At 51.8% G+C, this 16,448-nt stretch overlaps 1 protein-coding gene across 2 annotated transcripts in view; it reads right to left on the bottom strand.

Annotated features, from left to right (window-relative positions):
- The window catches only part of IDH3B (isocitrate dehydrogenase (NAD(+)) 3 non-catalytic subunit beta), a 455,202-nt gene extending 443,616 nt beyond the window's left edge, over positions 1 to 11,586 (bottom strand). The window contains exon 1 of one of the 2 annotated variants that reach the window (XM_069632420.1): positions 11,445 to 11,586. In XM_069632420.1, the coding sequence (XP_069488521.1) occupies positions 11,445 to 11,480 (36 nt within the window). In that variant the 5' untranslated portion in view covers positions 11,481 to 11,586. The remainder of the gene's footprint in view (positions 1 to 11,444) is intronic. The other variant, XM_069632419.1, reaches the window with a different exon arrangement.
- Between the last annotated feature and the right edge of the window lie 4,862 nt (positions 11,587 to 16,448).

Raw genomic sequence — 16,448 nt, 5'->3', positions numbered from 1 at the left:
CCCCCCTCATATGCCATTTCCGTCCCAGCTGTACTCCAATGCAATAGTTACGTCTTATAGGTGGCGCTGAAGTGCCACCTAAAAGTAAAAACAAACATAAAATAATAGAATGTCAGGAAAATAGGATGTGATCACTGATGCAATGCGTTTGTGGAAGGTTTAGTGTGTGCAACGATCGTCAGCCCAGGTATATAGATATCCTGGAACAAAGGTTTCTGGCTGCGATGTGAAAACACTAAAGCACTGACTAGACTTGGTAGGGTTTGCCATGCTAATTTGTAGTAATGTGCAGGTAGAATGTGAACTCTCTACTCCGTTCCTTTCTGTTGAGAGGCAGGGTGTCAGACTGTGGAGCCCGGCCAAGTAACCTGTTCCACGGGTAGGTTACCACTCGCGAGGGTCTATGCTGTTCGTACTCAGTATAGGGGCTCCCACACTTTTGTATAATTTGTAAAACTTGGGGTTTTACCTTAGTAACCCAGGGTAATCCAGACGTGGATCTCTTGCTCACTGTGCCTTAGAGAGTGTCCGCTTCACTTCACGGGTGATGCCCAACATCATGTGTCTGGCTTTGCTGATGGTATGTCTGGGGATGCGATGGTACTCTTGTTCAGAGAATCGCCATGAATATCGGTGCTGGATTGCCCTTGTGGGTGGGACAAAACAGATATGCCAATAGACATTTCTCCTCTGTGATGGGTCAGTGGGCTAAAAGGTGGCTGTAGACCCTGCTGAGTAGAAAAAACTCCATAGAGCAGGTTAGTTTGAACCATGTTGGTTCTGCGTAAAAGGGCTCCTACACTCGTGTATCATCAGACTGTGTTGGCTTGGGGGTTGATAACTCAAAAGGTAAAAACAGCAGGTCTGAAAATGCAATGTATTATTTTTTACATAGGTTTAGCGCACAGGCAGCCCCTGGGCATTGCGGCGCTGTGACTTGTAGTTCCACAAGCTGACATCCATTACAATTCTTGTGCAGTAGGAATCATTACATAATGTATACATAACGGGAGTGAGCAGAGATTTTCCTGAGGTGTGGGCATGGGTTAGATGATGAGCGGTGCTTTTACCGCTTTCCTAAATGCCATGTGTGAGGCTTCTCCACAAAGTGGAGGTGGTAGTGCATTCCAGTGTGTGGAAGCTAGGGAGGGGAAGCCGATTCCATCAGCTCGTGCTCTGTTGAATCTGGGCACTGAAAGCATGTTGGCGTATGGCGTTCTTGTGGGTCTGGCCACGGAGATGGGGTGGATTCTCTCAGAGAGGTTAGAAGGGGCGGCTTGGTGGATGCATTTATGAGTTAATGCAAGGGCTTTGAAGAGGATTCTTTCTTTGACCGGGAGCCAGCAAGCTTGTTCCCTTGCAGCCGTAGGGCTGCGCGGAGGACATTGTTTTGAATGACCTGTAGTTTGCCCATGTTTTTTGTAGAAGTCCTAGGAAGAGGACATTACAATGGTCCAGTCTAGAGCCAGTGATGGCTCGTGCAATGGTAATGGAGTTTTCTTTGGATAGGAATGGCCTTGCTGCTGTCAAGAGCTTGGCGTGGTAGGCTGCCGCGGCGGCGATGACACTGACCTGTCTAGTCATTGATAGTTTGGAATCAAATCCATCTCCAGCCATGCCCACAGAATGCCATCTGGCCCCAGCCTACCTCTAAATAATCTCATATTCTAATAGTTTCATTGACATGTTTATTCACCCTGCAGCGTAAGGCAGAGGTCAAAATTGCTGGGATCTATTTAGCGATGCATATAGATTAAACATGGCTGGTTAGCATGACACCAACAGCCACTCCTGCTCACAGGAACATCCAGATACCCAGCTCCTGCTCCACGAACCTTCATTTTGACCCATGATAAAGTATTTAAAAATGTCTGAAATTCTATAAAATAACAAATTTTGCAAATAATACATTTCTGCATATAGTATATTTACACTTAGGGGATGTGTAAAAAAATAAATATGCGCCAACACGAACTCTCCTACCTGAAAATCAACAAAGTTGATGAAATATGTTATTTCTCCAGGATTATTCCAGAACACTACTGTGCCAGGGCCTCATCCTGAACTATTTCCAGGGCGTACCAGCAATTTCCTTTTGCATAAGCAGTATGTGTATATGTATGTTCCTTACATCTCAGTATTTTCCCTCACAGATCTAATGCATGCCATTCTCACCTGGACTTTGCAGTCAAGCACAAAGTGCGTCCAACTGGCCACTTCTTCTCAGAAGTGTTCCCTTTTTGGAACGAGGATGTGCACAGTGTGGGCATTCCCAAACGCACACGGTGCCTCCGAGTGGGGGCGGGGAGAAGATACCCTTGGCAGTAACCAGAGGAGATTTGCTTTCCGCTATGCCTTCCAGGTCCTAGGCAGGTGCACATCAAGCAAGGAGAATGATGTTCCGCGCACGTCGGGGTCGCCTGCTCAAGGGACCACGCCCAAAGCTGCGTCTGCTTTTGGGCCAGAACGCTACTTTTGAGTGCAAGGTCAGGACTGACTTGCATATGCTTTGTTGCCTTCTGTGGCATCACAGACAGCCTAAATACATAATAACAAAACGATGCCTAGATTTATTCCCAGTTCTTATGAGCAATATAGCACTTTCCAGCCATCACTTGTTCATTTTGTGACAAAGGATCCAACAAACCAAGTACCACAGAAATATAAGACACTGGCTGGCAAACTCTTTATGAAATTGTTGGTCACAGCTTCTAATAACAACAAGTTAGCATGACAAACCTGCCGCAATGATCTCGCTTTAACTTGCGGGTCACAGGACAGCGACCAACCGCATTTTTGGCAAATCACTGTGTCCCCGTTTGCCCACTTGGGTAAATCTTATGATACAGGCCAAATCACTAAATTTTACTCTATCTCAAAACTTTAGTTATTACACTCTTTTAAAAGGCAGTGCCCTTAGAAACGGGTTCTACGTTGCCATTAACTCCCTCTGTAAAAATGAACTGGGCCCCAAAACAAAAAGCACTACTTTGTGGTTGGTGGAGCCCTGTTCCTTGCACAAACCACATTCCGATGTAGTCTAGTGGGTAAGATGCCAACCTGACAACATTGTGAGCAGGGTGCAAAATGAGCACTTGCCATTGGCTAGTGATATTTGACTCTTCACGAGTAATAAATGGTTTTGTATAAATGTTGTAGAGGGTATGGGAGACACATGAACCTTGCGGGACACCACATATTTGGGTTTGTTGGGGGGGTGGAGGCAGAGGCCTCACCTGCGAAAATTCTGGAAGTTCTATAGTCAAGGAAGGACAATTGCTGATTTCAGGTCCATGAGCTAGTCCGCACCTTCAGAGCCATGCCAGTCATACTGCCATACATCAAGAAATGGTTAACCAGCATATTAGATTAATCTTTAAACACAGAGAATGGTAGCAGCAGCCATCACAAAATAACTCGCCTCACACAGAGAACCCCTAGGTTCCTATTCAAAAAGTTTTTCCACTAAGCTGCTGGTCCGGTCAGCAGCGGTACGCCTGTTAAATAGGATAGTTTAATTTGCATCTTTCTGAGAGCTTGCTTACATATAATACACCCCAATAACAACACATTGGGTGGTTATGCATCACCAGGGTACAGCCACAATGCTTCATAGACTGCATGTGGTTTACAAGTAGAGTGCTGCTCTGGGGTTTCCTCATCTTCCTACCACTGCACAACATATTGGAGTTGTGAAGTCAGGAAGTATAACAAAGTCAGGTACTTGCAAACCCTTTATAAAGACTGGGGGGGATATCTGTACTCCTGCCCTCTATATGGCAGAGTAGAAGCACAGAGAACCCCAGCCAAGTTTCTCTATGTGGTAGCAATGGACGAGCAGCCAAGGCTTAAGCTTTCAGGAGGTGATGAGGGCTGGTTATTAAGTACAGTGTAGCCCCCCCACAAAGGAATGTCCACACACGATGTTACGTGCTAACAGTTCGATCAGCATAGGACATAGGAAGGAAGACAAGTTACTTTAAACAATGGCAGAATACTTTATCAAACTACCAAGACATAATTTTGTGCGTGGATACCCCCACCTGGGCAACCTGTAATAAAGGGTATTGACAAGCCAGTCCATATATGTTTAAATAGTCTTGTTTCCTGATCAAAATGTTCACCTACCCCAATGTACCCGAGTTATAAGAGTTTCTTCGAAGGTTCGTTGATGGATCCCTCGAGAGTGGACTCCCTTTAAAGTAGCAGCCACGGGGTGTTGAGATTCCTTTGAAAAAATGTGAACACTGTCATTGAGACAGCAGCTTCAACCTTCGGGGTGCTCATCGACGATTGATCGTGGATGGCCTGCGAATATGAGGCGTATTTACTCGATGTGAAGAGTTTGGTGCGGCAAAGAAGACTCAGTGAAGAACGTAGACCCGGCCGCGGGCGCTGGGTGTCTGCGATCGGGACGTGACCACGGCTGGATTTCAGATCTTAACCCGTCAGCGTCTTTGTGGATTTCAGGTGGCGGGAAACACGCCAGCCGATTCTCCTCGGTCGTCGATGACCTCGACTTTCTCGAGCGGTCGACGGTGATGGCAAGGGAGCCCTTAGTTCAAAATGTGCTTAGGCAAAAAGGTGGAGCGTGGTGGCTCCTGTCGTCGAGCAGCAGGGCGTCAAGCTGTCCCTGCTTCTGGGCAACATGACTCGACGGTCTTCCAGCGGTTACGGAAATCCTCCGAACCCGGGTCGAAGACGATGGACTTCGACAGTCTCGATGTCCTGGTGCTTTACTTCAAGATTTCTTGGCAGACCCAGTCTCCGGTCAACAGCCTTTCGGAACTGACTTCCAGGGTGCCTCTATGAAGATCAGCTTCTGCACGATGTTGCCTCATAGCTCGGGGAGAGGTCTCCTAGCCAGGTTTGTTTGTTTGTTTGTTTATTTATTTGGTAATGCGCTCCGAGCCCGTGGGCATCTAGGCGAAGCAGTACAAGAGGACTCGAAACTTAGTTACAAAGCCTGACACAGGATAACACAGCAAAACAGTGGTCACATACAGTGGGTGGTACAATGCATATAAAATATCAAGGGTTAAGCACATAAGAGTAACATTTTAGCAGGTTGTGTCACAGGGGCCATCTTGCCCTCTATCAGGAGTCCACTGATTCCTATGGCAGGGCCTGGGTATCTCAAAATGGAGGAGACTCAGAGCACCTGGCAAATTCAGCATGGGGCTGCCACCAGCTCGTACCCTGCATATCATAATTCGGACATAATCAACATTTTGGACAAGGCCACCATGCCCATCAATGATAAGTTATTTATATAGCGCCTTAATCCAAAGCGCTTTACAGAGCACATACAATATCACCCAACCGAAATTGGAACTCATTTATCGACCTCGGAAGGATGAAAGGCTGAGTTGGCCTTGTCGGGATTAGGACCTGCAGATCATGCTCAGATCGCAGCAGCGAGCGCTCAACCCGCTGAGCTATTTTACAGGCTAGATGACAGAGAAAGGGTGGCACAAAAGTTTTTTTTGTTCTAATCTCTTTTAGATAGGAAACGTATTAAATGCGTACCTTAAACAATGGCGATACACCTGAACGCCTACATATTAAAATGATAGTGCATACTGTTTCATCAGAAGTTACAGCAAGCTCTTCATTGTCATTGCTGCTACCGGAAACACGGTATTATCTCAATGCGTAATCCAGATAATTTACCAAAATTCTAAAAAATCTCAAGAAATAGCACAAATTCGTAGAACAATGTTTTTAAAAAAAGTTCAAACTGAAGATGACAGTTTGACCAAGTTGCCAAATTGGAGGCTTGATGCATTGGGGCAATGACCCACGTTGACTCGTTTCATCGATGAAACAGTGAGCGGAATTGTTTAGTTCGTAGTGCCAGAATAACTAAATATGACTGAGTGTCTGTCTGACTGACTCACACACACAGACGATTTGCTCCTTTGGAAACACCCATAAAACTACCAAGGACTGTCAATAGTCATGGTCCGCCGCTGTGTCTTTGCTGACCCCGCTTGGGACACGACAAAGCAAACGTATGGCAGAAAGCTCCTTGAAATAAAAAAAACATTGACCAGCACCAGCCATAACGTTTGTGCGCATCTTGCCAATTAGGTAGTTCTTAAGTCTGTGTAAATCGGTGCTCTACAACAGGCCATTACTTCCATTAAACTTGTGACATCCCTCTATACACCCAGTACAGACTTAACATGACACAGATGGACATGTCATCCTACAGTAAGGTCAAGTCACATCAGATCATGTCATCACAAAAACCAGGGCTATAACATAATTAAAAAGCACAACAGATTAATTCCATTAAGCCCCCAGTTTACACAATTCAATATTTCCAATAAAGTTCCAGTTTGCACAATTGCAACACACGGTCAGTCTGCACAATCTCCGTCTAATGCCATACTGACAGTCTCACGATATTCTCAGTATGACCAACCCAGAACACTACCACTGAAGACTGGTGGATGGAAGGCTTTTAATCAATCATAAATACTGGCAAACCTCTGTAAAACACTCCAAACCATTGTTTTGCAGCGTGTTGTGCATTATACAAAGAGGAAACCGATGTGCAGTGACCACAAGCAACCCAAGACACTTGGGACACCAGGCAAAGCAAACCTTTGGTCAACCCTGTCTCGCATTGAGCGACTTATACAACACTGAAGAATAAAGGCTAGAATCAGAACCACTGCCAATGCTCTGGGCAACCCAACACACCAGGCCCAATAACGTCAAGAGTTGCTTTTTGTCTCTTGCAGGTTGGTCGCTATTGACACTTTTTTGGGTGGAACCGAGCTCGATCTGCATAGGTTTATTTACATTTGTGCAACTACGCAGCAGGCTAAAATCAAAGGTTTATATGGTTTCCACAGAGAAAGGCAAGTGGTTATGATTAATTCAAAGGCTTCCATTCATCACTCTTTAACTCACTTGAATAGACAGAAGTGGGCCTGGTATGCCAAGACATGGGTCCCTAGTTGGGTGCTGCTAGGGTATCACGTTACAACCTACAAATGACAGCGAAACTGTTTTGGAGTTGCTTGTGTTGCCTTGTAGATGGGCGTGTCAGGTGCAAGCACTGTCAAGTAAGTGGGTGGGGAGAATTCAGTCAGGAGCATCATGCCATGGGTGTGGGGTCATGGCAAAATGACAAGGGAGGGGTGAGCGCCACACACTAAAGGGGGTCAGCCAGGGGCTCACGTGGAGGGGTGCCAGTCAGTAGAACAGGCAGGGACCGCCACAATGGGATGGCCATTGAGGAGCACATACTGGGTAGGGTGAGGGGGTGTTGCTCATTGAGGAGCACAGACTGGGGAGAGTGAGGGGGTGTCAGTCAGTAGAACAAGCTGGGGCAGCCAGAACGGGATGGCCATTGAGGAGCACAGACTGGGGAGAGCGAGGGGGTGTCAGCCAGTAGAACATTCTGGGGCAGCCAGAACGGGATTATCATTGAGGAGCACAGACTGGGGAGAGCGAGGGGGTGTCAGTCAGTAGAACAGGCTGGGGCAGCCAGAACGGGATTGTCATTGAGGAGCACAGACTGGGGAGAGCGAGGGAGTGTCAGTCAGTAGAACAGGCTGGGGCAGCCAGAACGGGATGGCCATTGAGGAGCACAGACTGGGGAGAGCAAGGGGTGTCAGTCAGGAGAACAGGCTGGGGCAGCCAGAACGGGATGGCCATTGAGGAGCACAGACTGGGGAGAGCGAGGGGGTGTCAGTCAGTAGAACAGGCTGGGGCAGCCAGAACGGGATGGCCATTGAGGAGCACAGACTGGGGAGAGCGAGGGAGTGTCAGTCAGGAGAACAGGCTGGGGCAGCCAGAACGGGATGGCCATTGAGGAGCACAGACTGGGGAGAGCGAGGGGTGTCAGGAGAACAGGCTGGGGCAGCCAGAACGGGATGGCCATTGAGGAGCACATACTGGGGAGAGTGAGGGGTGTCAGTCAATAGAACAGGCTGGGGCAGCCAGAAGGGGATGGCCATTGAGGAGCACATACTGGGGAGAGTGAGGGGGTGTCAGTCAGGAGAACAGGCTGGGGCAGCCAGAATGCGGTGGCCATTGAGGAGCACAGACTGGGGAGAGTGAGGGGGTGTCAGTCAGTAGAGCAGGCTGGGGCAGCCAGAAGGGGATGGCCATTGAGGAGCACATACTGGGGAGAGTGAGGGGGTGTCAGTCAGGAGAACAGGCTGGGGCAGCCAGAATGGGATGTCCATTGGGGAGCACAGACTGGGGAAGGTGAGGGGGTGTCAGTCAGTAGAGCAGGCTGGGGTAGCCAGAATGGGATGGCCATTGAGGAGCACAGACTGGGACGAGCGTGAGTGTGTCAGTCAGGAGAACAGGCTGGGGCAGCCAGAATGGGGTGGCCATTGAGGAGCACAGACTGGGACGAGCGTGAGTGTGTCAGTCAGGAGAACAGGCTGGGGCAGCCAGAATGGGGTGGCCATTGAGAAGCACAGACTGGGGAGAGTGAGGGGTGTCAGTCATTAGAACAGGCTGGGGCAGCCAGACTGGGATGCCCATTGAGGAGCACAGACTGGGGAGAGAGGGGTGTCAGTCAGGAGAACAGGCTGGGGCAGCCAGAATGGGATGGCCATTGAGGAGCACAGACTGGGGAGAGTGAGGGGGTGTCAGTCAGTAGAGCAGGCTGGGGCAGTCAGAATGGGATGCCCATTGAGGAGCACAGACTGGGGAGAGTGAGGGGTGTCAGTCAGGAGAACAGGCTGGGATGGCCATTGAGGTGCACAGACTGGGGGGAGTGAGGGGGTGTCAGTCATTAGAACAGGCTGGGGCAGCCAGAATGGGATGGCCATTGAGGAGCACAGACTGGGGAGAGTGAGGGGGGTGTCAGTCAGTAGAGCAGGCTGGGGCAGTCAGAATGGGATGGCCATTGATGTGCACAGACTGGGGAGAGTGAGGGGGTGTCAGTCAGTAGAGCAGGCTGGGGCAGCCAGAATGGGATGGCCATTGAGGAGCACAGACTGGGGAGAGTGAGGGGTGTCAGTCATTAGAACAGGGTGGGGCAGCCAGAATGGGATGGCCATTGAGGAGCACAGACTGGGGAGAGTGAGGGGGTGTCAGTCAGTGGAACAGGCTGGGGCAGCCAGAATGGGATGGCCATTGAGGAGCACAGACTGGGGAGAGTGAGGGGGTGTCAGTCAGGAGAACAGGCTGGGGCAGCCAGAACGGGATGGCCATTGAGGAGCACAGACTGGGGAGAGCGAGGGGTGTCAGTCATTAGAACAGGGTGGGGCAGCCAGAACGGGATGGCCATTGAGGAGCACAGACTGGGGAGAGCGAGGGGGTGTCCGTCAGTAGAGCAGGCTGGGGCAGTCAGAACGGGATGGCCATTGAGGAGCACAGACTGGGGAGAGCGAGGGGGTGTCAGTCAGTAGAGCAGGCTGGGGCAGTCAGAACGGGATGGCCATTGAGGAGCACAGACTGGGGAGAGCGAGGGGGTCTCAGTCAGTAGAGCAGGCTGGGGCAGTCAGAACGGGATGCCCATTGAGGAGCACCGACTGGGGAGAGTGAGGGGTGTCAGTTAGGAGAACAGGCTGGTGCAGTCAGAATGGGATGGTCATTGAGGTGCACAGACTGGGGAGAGTGAGGGGTGTCAGTCATTAGAACAGGCTGGGGCAGCCAGAATGGGATGGCCATTGAGGAGCACAGACTGGGGAGAGTGAGGGGGTGTCAGTCAGTAGAGCAGGCTGGGGCAGCCAGAATGGGATGGCCATTGAGGAGCACAGACTGGGGAGAGTGAGGGGGTGTCAGTCAGTAGAGCAGGCTGGGGCAGTCAGAATGGGATGGCCATTGAGGAGCACAGACTGGGGAGAGTGAGGGGTGTCAGTCAGTAGAGCAGGCTGGGGCAGTCAGAATGGGATGGCCATTGAGGAGCACAGACTGGGGAGAGTGAGGGGGTGTCAGTCATTAGAACAGGCTGGGGCAGCCAGAATGGGATGGCCATTGAGGAGCACAGACTGGGGAAAGTGAGGGGGCGTCAGTCAGTAGAGCAGGCTGGGGCAGCCAGAATGGGATGGCCATTGAGGTGCACAGACTGGGGAGAGTGAGGGGGCGTCAGTCAGTAGAGCAGGCTGGGGCAGTCAGAATGGGATGTCCATTGAGGTGCACAGACTGGGGAGAGTGAGGGGGCGTCAGTCAGTAGAGCAGGCTGGGGCAGTCAGAATGGGATGGCCATTGAGGTGCACAGACTGGGGAGAGTGAGGGGGCGTCAGTCAGTAGAGCAGGCTGGGGCAGTCAGAATGGGATGTCCATTGAGGTGCACAGACGGGGGAGAGTGAGGGGTGTCAGTCAGTAGAGCAGGCTGGGGCAGTCAGAATGGGATGGCCATTGAGGAGCACAGACTGGGGAGAGTGAGGGGGTGTCAGTCAGTGGAACAGGCTGGGGCAGTCAGAATGGGATGGCCATTGAGGAGCACAGACTGGGGAGAGCGAGGGGTGTCAGTCAGGAGAACAGGCTGGGGCAGCCAGAACGGGATGGCCATTGAGGAGCACAGACTGGGGAGAGTGAGGGGTGTCAGTCAGGAGAGCAGGCTGGGGCAGCCAGAACGGGATGGCCATTGAGGTGCACAGACTGGGGAGAGTGAGGGGGCGTCAGTCAGTAGAGCAGGCTGGGGCAGTCAGAATGGGATGGCCATTGAGGAGCACAGACTGGGGAGAGTGAGGGGGCGTCAGTCAGTAGAGCAGGCTGGGGCAGTCAGAATGGGATGGCCATTGAGGTGCACAGACTGGGGAGAGTGAGGGGGCGTCAGTCAGTAGAGCAGGCTGGGGCAGTCAGAATGGGATGTCCATTGAGGTGCACAGACTGGGGAGAGTGAGGGGTGTCAGTCAGTAGAGCAGGCTGGGGCAGTCAGAATGGGATGGCCATTGAGGAGCACAGACTGGGGAGAGTGAGGGGGTGTCAGTCAGTGGAACAGGCTGGGGCAGTCAGAATGGGATGGCCATTGAGGAGCACAGACTGGGGAGAGCGAGGGGTGTCAGTCAGGAGAACAGGCTGGGGCAGTCAGAATGGGATGGCCATTGAGGAGCACAGACTGGGGAGAGTGAGGGGGTGTCAGTCATTAGAACAGGCTGGGGCAGCCAGAACGGGATGGCCATTGAGGAGCACAGACTGGGGAGAGTGAGGGGTGTCAGTCAGGAGAGCAGGCTGGGGCAGCCAGACTGGGATGGCCATTGAGGAGCACAGAGGGGGTGTCAGTCTGAGAACAGTTAAAGGCAAAGGTCGTGAGGTAAGATCCGCACACATAAGCAATCTGCTGTTAGCTCCTTTGCTGTGCCCTCACTCTCTGAGACTCTCATCCTCTCCCCTGCTTTCCTGCTCTGCCCCATCCTATCTACCGACCGACGACTCGAGAGGGCTCTGGACGCATTAGTACATTATGGTAAAACTCATGAAAGGCGGATTTTGCATTGTCCCCTCCAGACTCCAGGACTCACTTGGGGAACAGCAAGGACCTTCCTGAGCGCTGCCATGTTCGCTGTGAAGTGCCCCTGTCACTGCGGGAGCAGTAAACATGGAGAAGGGACTCGCTTTCTGCGCGATCCCGGCGGCCATCTTGACGTGCCGGCAATTCTGCGTCCTTGCACTGCCATGTTCGCTGTGAAGTGCCCCGCTCACTGCGGGGAGCAGTAAACATGGAGAAGGGACACGCTTTCCGCGCGATCCCGGCGGCCATCTTGACGTGGCGGCAATTCCGCGTCCTTGCGCCCGAGCAGAGCCTCGACAGATTAGTGACCTGCATCCTTTCATTATTAGGAACTCACTTTCATGTAAAGCTTCTGATGCAATAGATCGCTCTCCAACTATTTCCCTCATGAGAGATTTGTAGGTGTTTTGAAGAATTCTCATTTTCGTTGTATCAGTGCATGCAGTAATGTAAATCGTTGATGTATGTAGTCACAATCACATAATGGTGACCATCCGTTGCGCCATTTGTTGCCCCTTGCCCCCGCTCCGCTCACTTTGGAATGAACGTATGACTTTGTGTTTCTAAGATGGTTGCTCTCCTCACATCCATCAGTTGCAAGGGAATGGGACAACCCGTTGTTTAGGGAAATGAAGGGCCTAATTCACAGGAGCATTTCATGTCAAAATCCCATAGGAAAACGTTCTCTGGAAAGGGGAGGTGGGCGGGAAGGGGGGTGGGGGGTTTAGATGTTTAAAAGGGATTTTGTCGAGATGACTGTTTTTAATTTAAAATATAAGAAGAAGATTTTCAGATGCTCATATTTTCTATTAAAAACAGTCACCTTAATACTTGTTTAAAGAGTCTTGGGCACCCCTGGACCTCCTTTTCACCCTCTATGGCGGAAAGGGGATGGGGGGCAGAAACAGTATTTTCATAGCTCTCAACTCACCCGCCTTTGGCGGGTGTCACCCGCCTTGCAAAGGGCTGACTCACCCGCCAAGTCTCCTGCACGCCCATTAATTTCAATGGGCGTCTCACCCGCCAGAAACAAAATCGGGTGATTTCACCCGCCTTTGCGAGACAAATGGTTGAGAGCTATGTATTTTTACTCAAGAGAGGTGCATGGGATGAAAAAGTTTGAATCCCACTAGTTTAGGGAAATGTAGTGTGTTGGCAGTCTTCTACTACTGCCCGTGAGCCCCACACTTCCCTAACACAAGCATAGCTCTCAACTCGCACGCTTTTGGCGGGTGTCACCCGCCTTCTAAACAGCTGACTCACCCGCCAAGCCTCCTGCACGCCCATTAATTTCAATGGGCCTCTCACCCGCCAAAAATAAAATCGGGTGTTTTCACCCACCTTTGTGACAAATGGTTGAGAGCTATGCACAAGACACAGAGACTCTGTGCAGTTCGCATGGGCTCCCCGGTGGCTCTGAGGCCGCCGGCAACGCCCCGTTTATTTATACATGCACGTGACGGAGTGGACGTCACTCTGTCGCGTGCGTGCCCTTAAAGGGCCAACTTCAAACTCCTCCTTTTCCATAACAACAAACTGAAAAGAGAGTATCTAAACTAACAAACGTTAACAACACACTTTGGCAAATCCCAACTGCCCCCGTTTATTGGCAACCTCCCTGGATCCCCAGATAGCATCCCACATAACCGGCATGACAGTCTCTACCACGCCTTTCCACCGTCGTAGTCCGTCACATAGTCCGTAAGACGGGCAGGTTACCCACGCCCTGTTCTCAGGGGGTACCTCCTGCCTGTCTCTCTGGTCGGTGTTCCTTTGCCTGGCCCCCCGCGGGCCAGAGACTCCACTTGGGAGGGACGACCCCCTCCTTCGTCTGGTGCTTCCTCTGGGTCCATGTCCCCCATAGTCTCAGTCCTTGGCTCACCCACCCTCTTGAAGAAACTGGCGTTTCTGGTAACAGATGCTGTTCCGTTGGACGCAGTCACCATAGATCCCTTGACCGCCACCATGTCCAACGGAGCCGGTTCATAGGTGAGAGACAACTTGCCCTGCGGGTGACGATTCCTCACCAGTACTTCCACACCACACTTTTTGCCAGAGGCGTGCTTTTGTCTTGGGTGCCCCTTGGTGTCCTTGGTGTGCCAGAGTGATTATTTGTTGAACCTTGGCCTGGGGTACCGCAATTCTGTCTCCTCTCAGCAACAGTCCCGAGTCCGCGAGTGTTAGCTCCTCACAAACTCTCCAGAGCTGTTCCAGCACCACCTTTGCCTCATTCGTTCTCCGGCTCAGGGCTTCTAGCACGGTTTTCCAGGCTCCCTGTTCCATTGCCATCTTCAGGATCCCAAACACTCGTCACTCTTTGATGCCTGTTCTAGTTCCTCCACCTGTATCGAGTTCAGGGTGGGAGTCTCAATCACCAGCCGGACGTGCTCATCCGTCTCCTCTGCGCATGAGGACGGTTGGGAACCCCCTCTCGGGTGCCTGGAGAGCTAGTCCGCAGCGTTGTTACTCCCCGGGCGGTAGACCAGGGACACTCCATACTCGAGGAGCGCCAGCCATTATGGTTGTAGGCACTGGTGGTTTGGATGAGGAGCCAGCCATTATGGGCAGTAGGGGCTTGTGGTCCGTAATGACAGTGACTGGCCTTCCCAAGATGTACAGGCGGAAGTGCCTGCAGCCCCATAGCACGGCCAGTGCCTCTCGCTCAATTTGTGAGTATCGCTGCTCGGTCTCTGAGAGCACCTTACTGGCGTTGGCTATCGGGCGGATTTCCTGGTCATTCCCCACTTGCGTGAGAACTGCCCCCAGGCCATAGGGGCTGGTGTCCAGAATGATCTCGGTCTGTAGGCTCGGATCAAAAAATGCCATGGTGTCCTCAGCAGCAAGGGCGCCATTGATGTCATCAAACGCCGCCTGCTCGAGCGGCCCCCAGTGCCAAGTGGTGTCCTTCTTCGTCAGTGTCCGCAAGGGCTCTGAGCGGGACGCCAGGGTCCGGATGAAGTGGCCACAATACATGACCATGCCCAGAAAGCTCCTTACCTCGGCTACATTCTCCGGTGGTCTTGCCTCCTGTATGTCCTTCACCTTGTGTGGATCAGGTGACACGCCATCCGCCTTAAAGACAAAGCCGAAAAACTCAATTATGGTTTTGAGAAATTCGTACTTGTCGCTGTGCAAAGTGAGTCCCAGAGAGTGCAGGCGCGCGAATGTTTTAGTCAACCGCACCATATATTCAGCCTCCGACCTCGCAAACACCAGGATATCATCGCTGATGTTGAGGACTCCATCCATGTCCGCAAGTGCCCCTCTGATGATGTTCTGGAACACCTCAGCCACTGAGGAGACCCCAAAACAGAGTCTTTTATACCTGTACAGCCCACGGGGCGTGGTGAATGTTATATATCGAGATTCTGGGTGCAGGACCACCTGATGGTACCCAGCCCTGAGGTCCAGTTTGAAGAAAAACCTTGCCCCCTGCAGTTCCATTATAATATAGTCAATGGTGGGGGTCAAATGCCGTTCCCGCTTTATCGCCTTGTTGGGAAGGCACATATCCACACAAATCCTCACTGCATCGGGTTGCTTGGGCTTGCGGGCGATCACAATGGGAGACACCCACGGGCAATGACCCTCCACCTTCTCGATGATGTCCAGCCCAACGAGGTTATCCAGTTCCTGGTCCACCAGATCTCTGAGGCGGAAAGGCACTCGCCGATGTTTGAGCGCCACCGTTTGAATGGACTCATCTATATGTAGCCATACAGGTTCACCCACCATCTGTCCTATTCCTTCAAACAGAGGAGCATGCTTGTCCAGTAGTACCTGTATGTCGTCCTGATACACCGAGTATGCAAATGTAACGATGCCAAGGGCCTCTGCCGCAGCACAGCACAGCAGAGTGTTGTTGCTCACCAGTGTTACATAGAACCTGGCCCGAACCAATGTGTTGCCATACTTCACGCTTGCCACAAAAGCACCATCTAGGGGAATCGGCTTTTCGCCCCCAAAAGTGAAGATGCGCGCCTTCGGCATAGCCAGGACCGGTGGAGACTGCATGGTATTGTAGTGCTCCCTGGCCATTGCATTGACTGATGCCCCAGTGTCCACCAGCATTGGTATTGAGTCCCCATTCACCAGCACGTTGCACATGGGCTGTCGCTTGGAGTTGGCTTTCAGGATGCCCACACTGGGCACGAAGAACATGTTTTCTTCATCTTCTTCTTCTTCATCACCCTGGGGAAGGGCACCATTGTCTCCCTGGTCCACTTGGGCCATGTTTGATGATCAATGGGGGTGGAAGAAACCAGCCCGGACGTGCCCTCTGGGAACGACTGTGGGAGTTACCGCCCTACACATCCGGGCATAGTGGTCAGCCCTCCCACATCGGCCACACGATTTCCCAATGATAGGGCATTCTGCTGGATGCGGGAGATCGTATCCTCACTTCATGCATGAACCGTTCCCTGTTTGTCCTCTATGCCCTTGGCCACCCGCCGGGCGTCTGGACCCTCGGCCTCTGCCGACAGCGCAGACATCTTCCGTCTTGCTGGGGAGCACTCCGGCCTCCATTCCGGTTGCCCACAATTCAGAGACCTCATGGCACCGATCCAGTTCTAGGATGCGGGGAAGGGTGATGACCAGCTCTCTCAGGAACTGACGCCGCAGTTTGCCAGACACACACCCCTGGATGAGTTGGTTTCTACTCATGGTGTCCGGGTTGTTCCATGCACATGGCACTGGTAGTCTGCGCAGCCGCCCATAGAACACATCGAGAGTCTCATCATCCTTTTGGCGAGCTGCACCCATCAGGAAACATTCATAATCCGCATTTGCCAAGGGCAGAACATTATTGTGGAGCGCATCCTTCGCCGCCGCATAGACATTTACCCATCCACTGGTTGCAGGGACAGGAATATTTCATGCACTGCAGGGCCTGCACAGTACAGGAGGGTAGCCAACCTACTGTCATTGCTAGTCTCCATTGTGGGCCTGAAGTAAATCTCTAACCTGTCCATCCACATTTTTCACCTTGGCCCGAGACTCGATGGAGTGCCCG

Source organism: Ambystoma mexicanum, chromosome 6q (assembly GCF_040938575.1).
Source record: "Ambystoma mexicanum isolate Mex_15411 chromosome 6q, UKY_AmexF1_1, whole genome shotgun sequence".
NCBI lineage: Eukaryota > Metazoa > Chordata > Amphibia > Caudata > Ambystomatidae > Ambystoma > Ambystoma mexicanum.
This window is presented reverse-complemented; position numbering and strand designations above follow the sequence as displayed.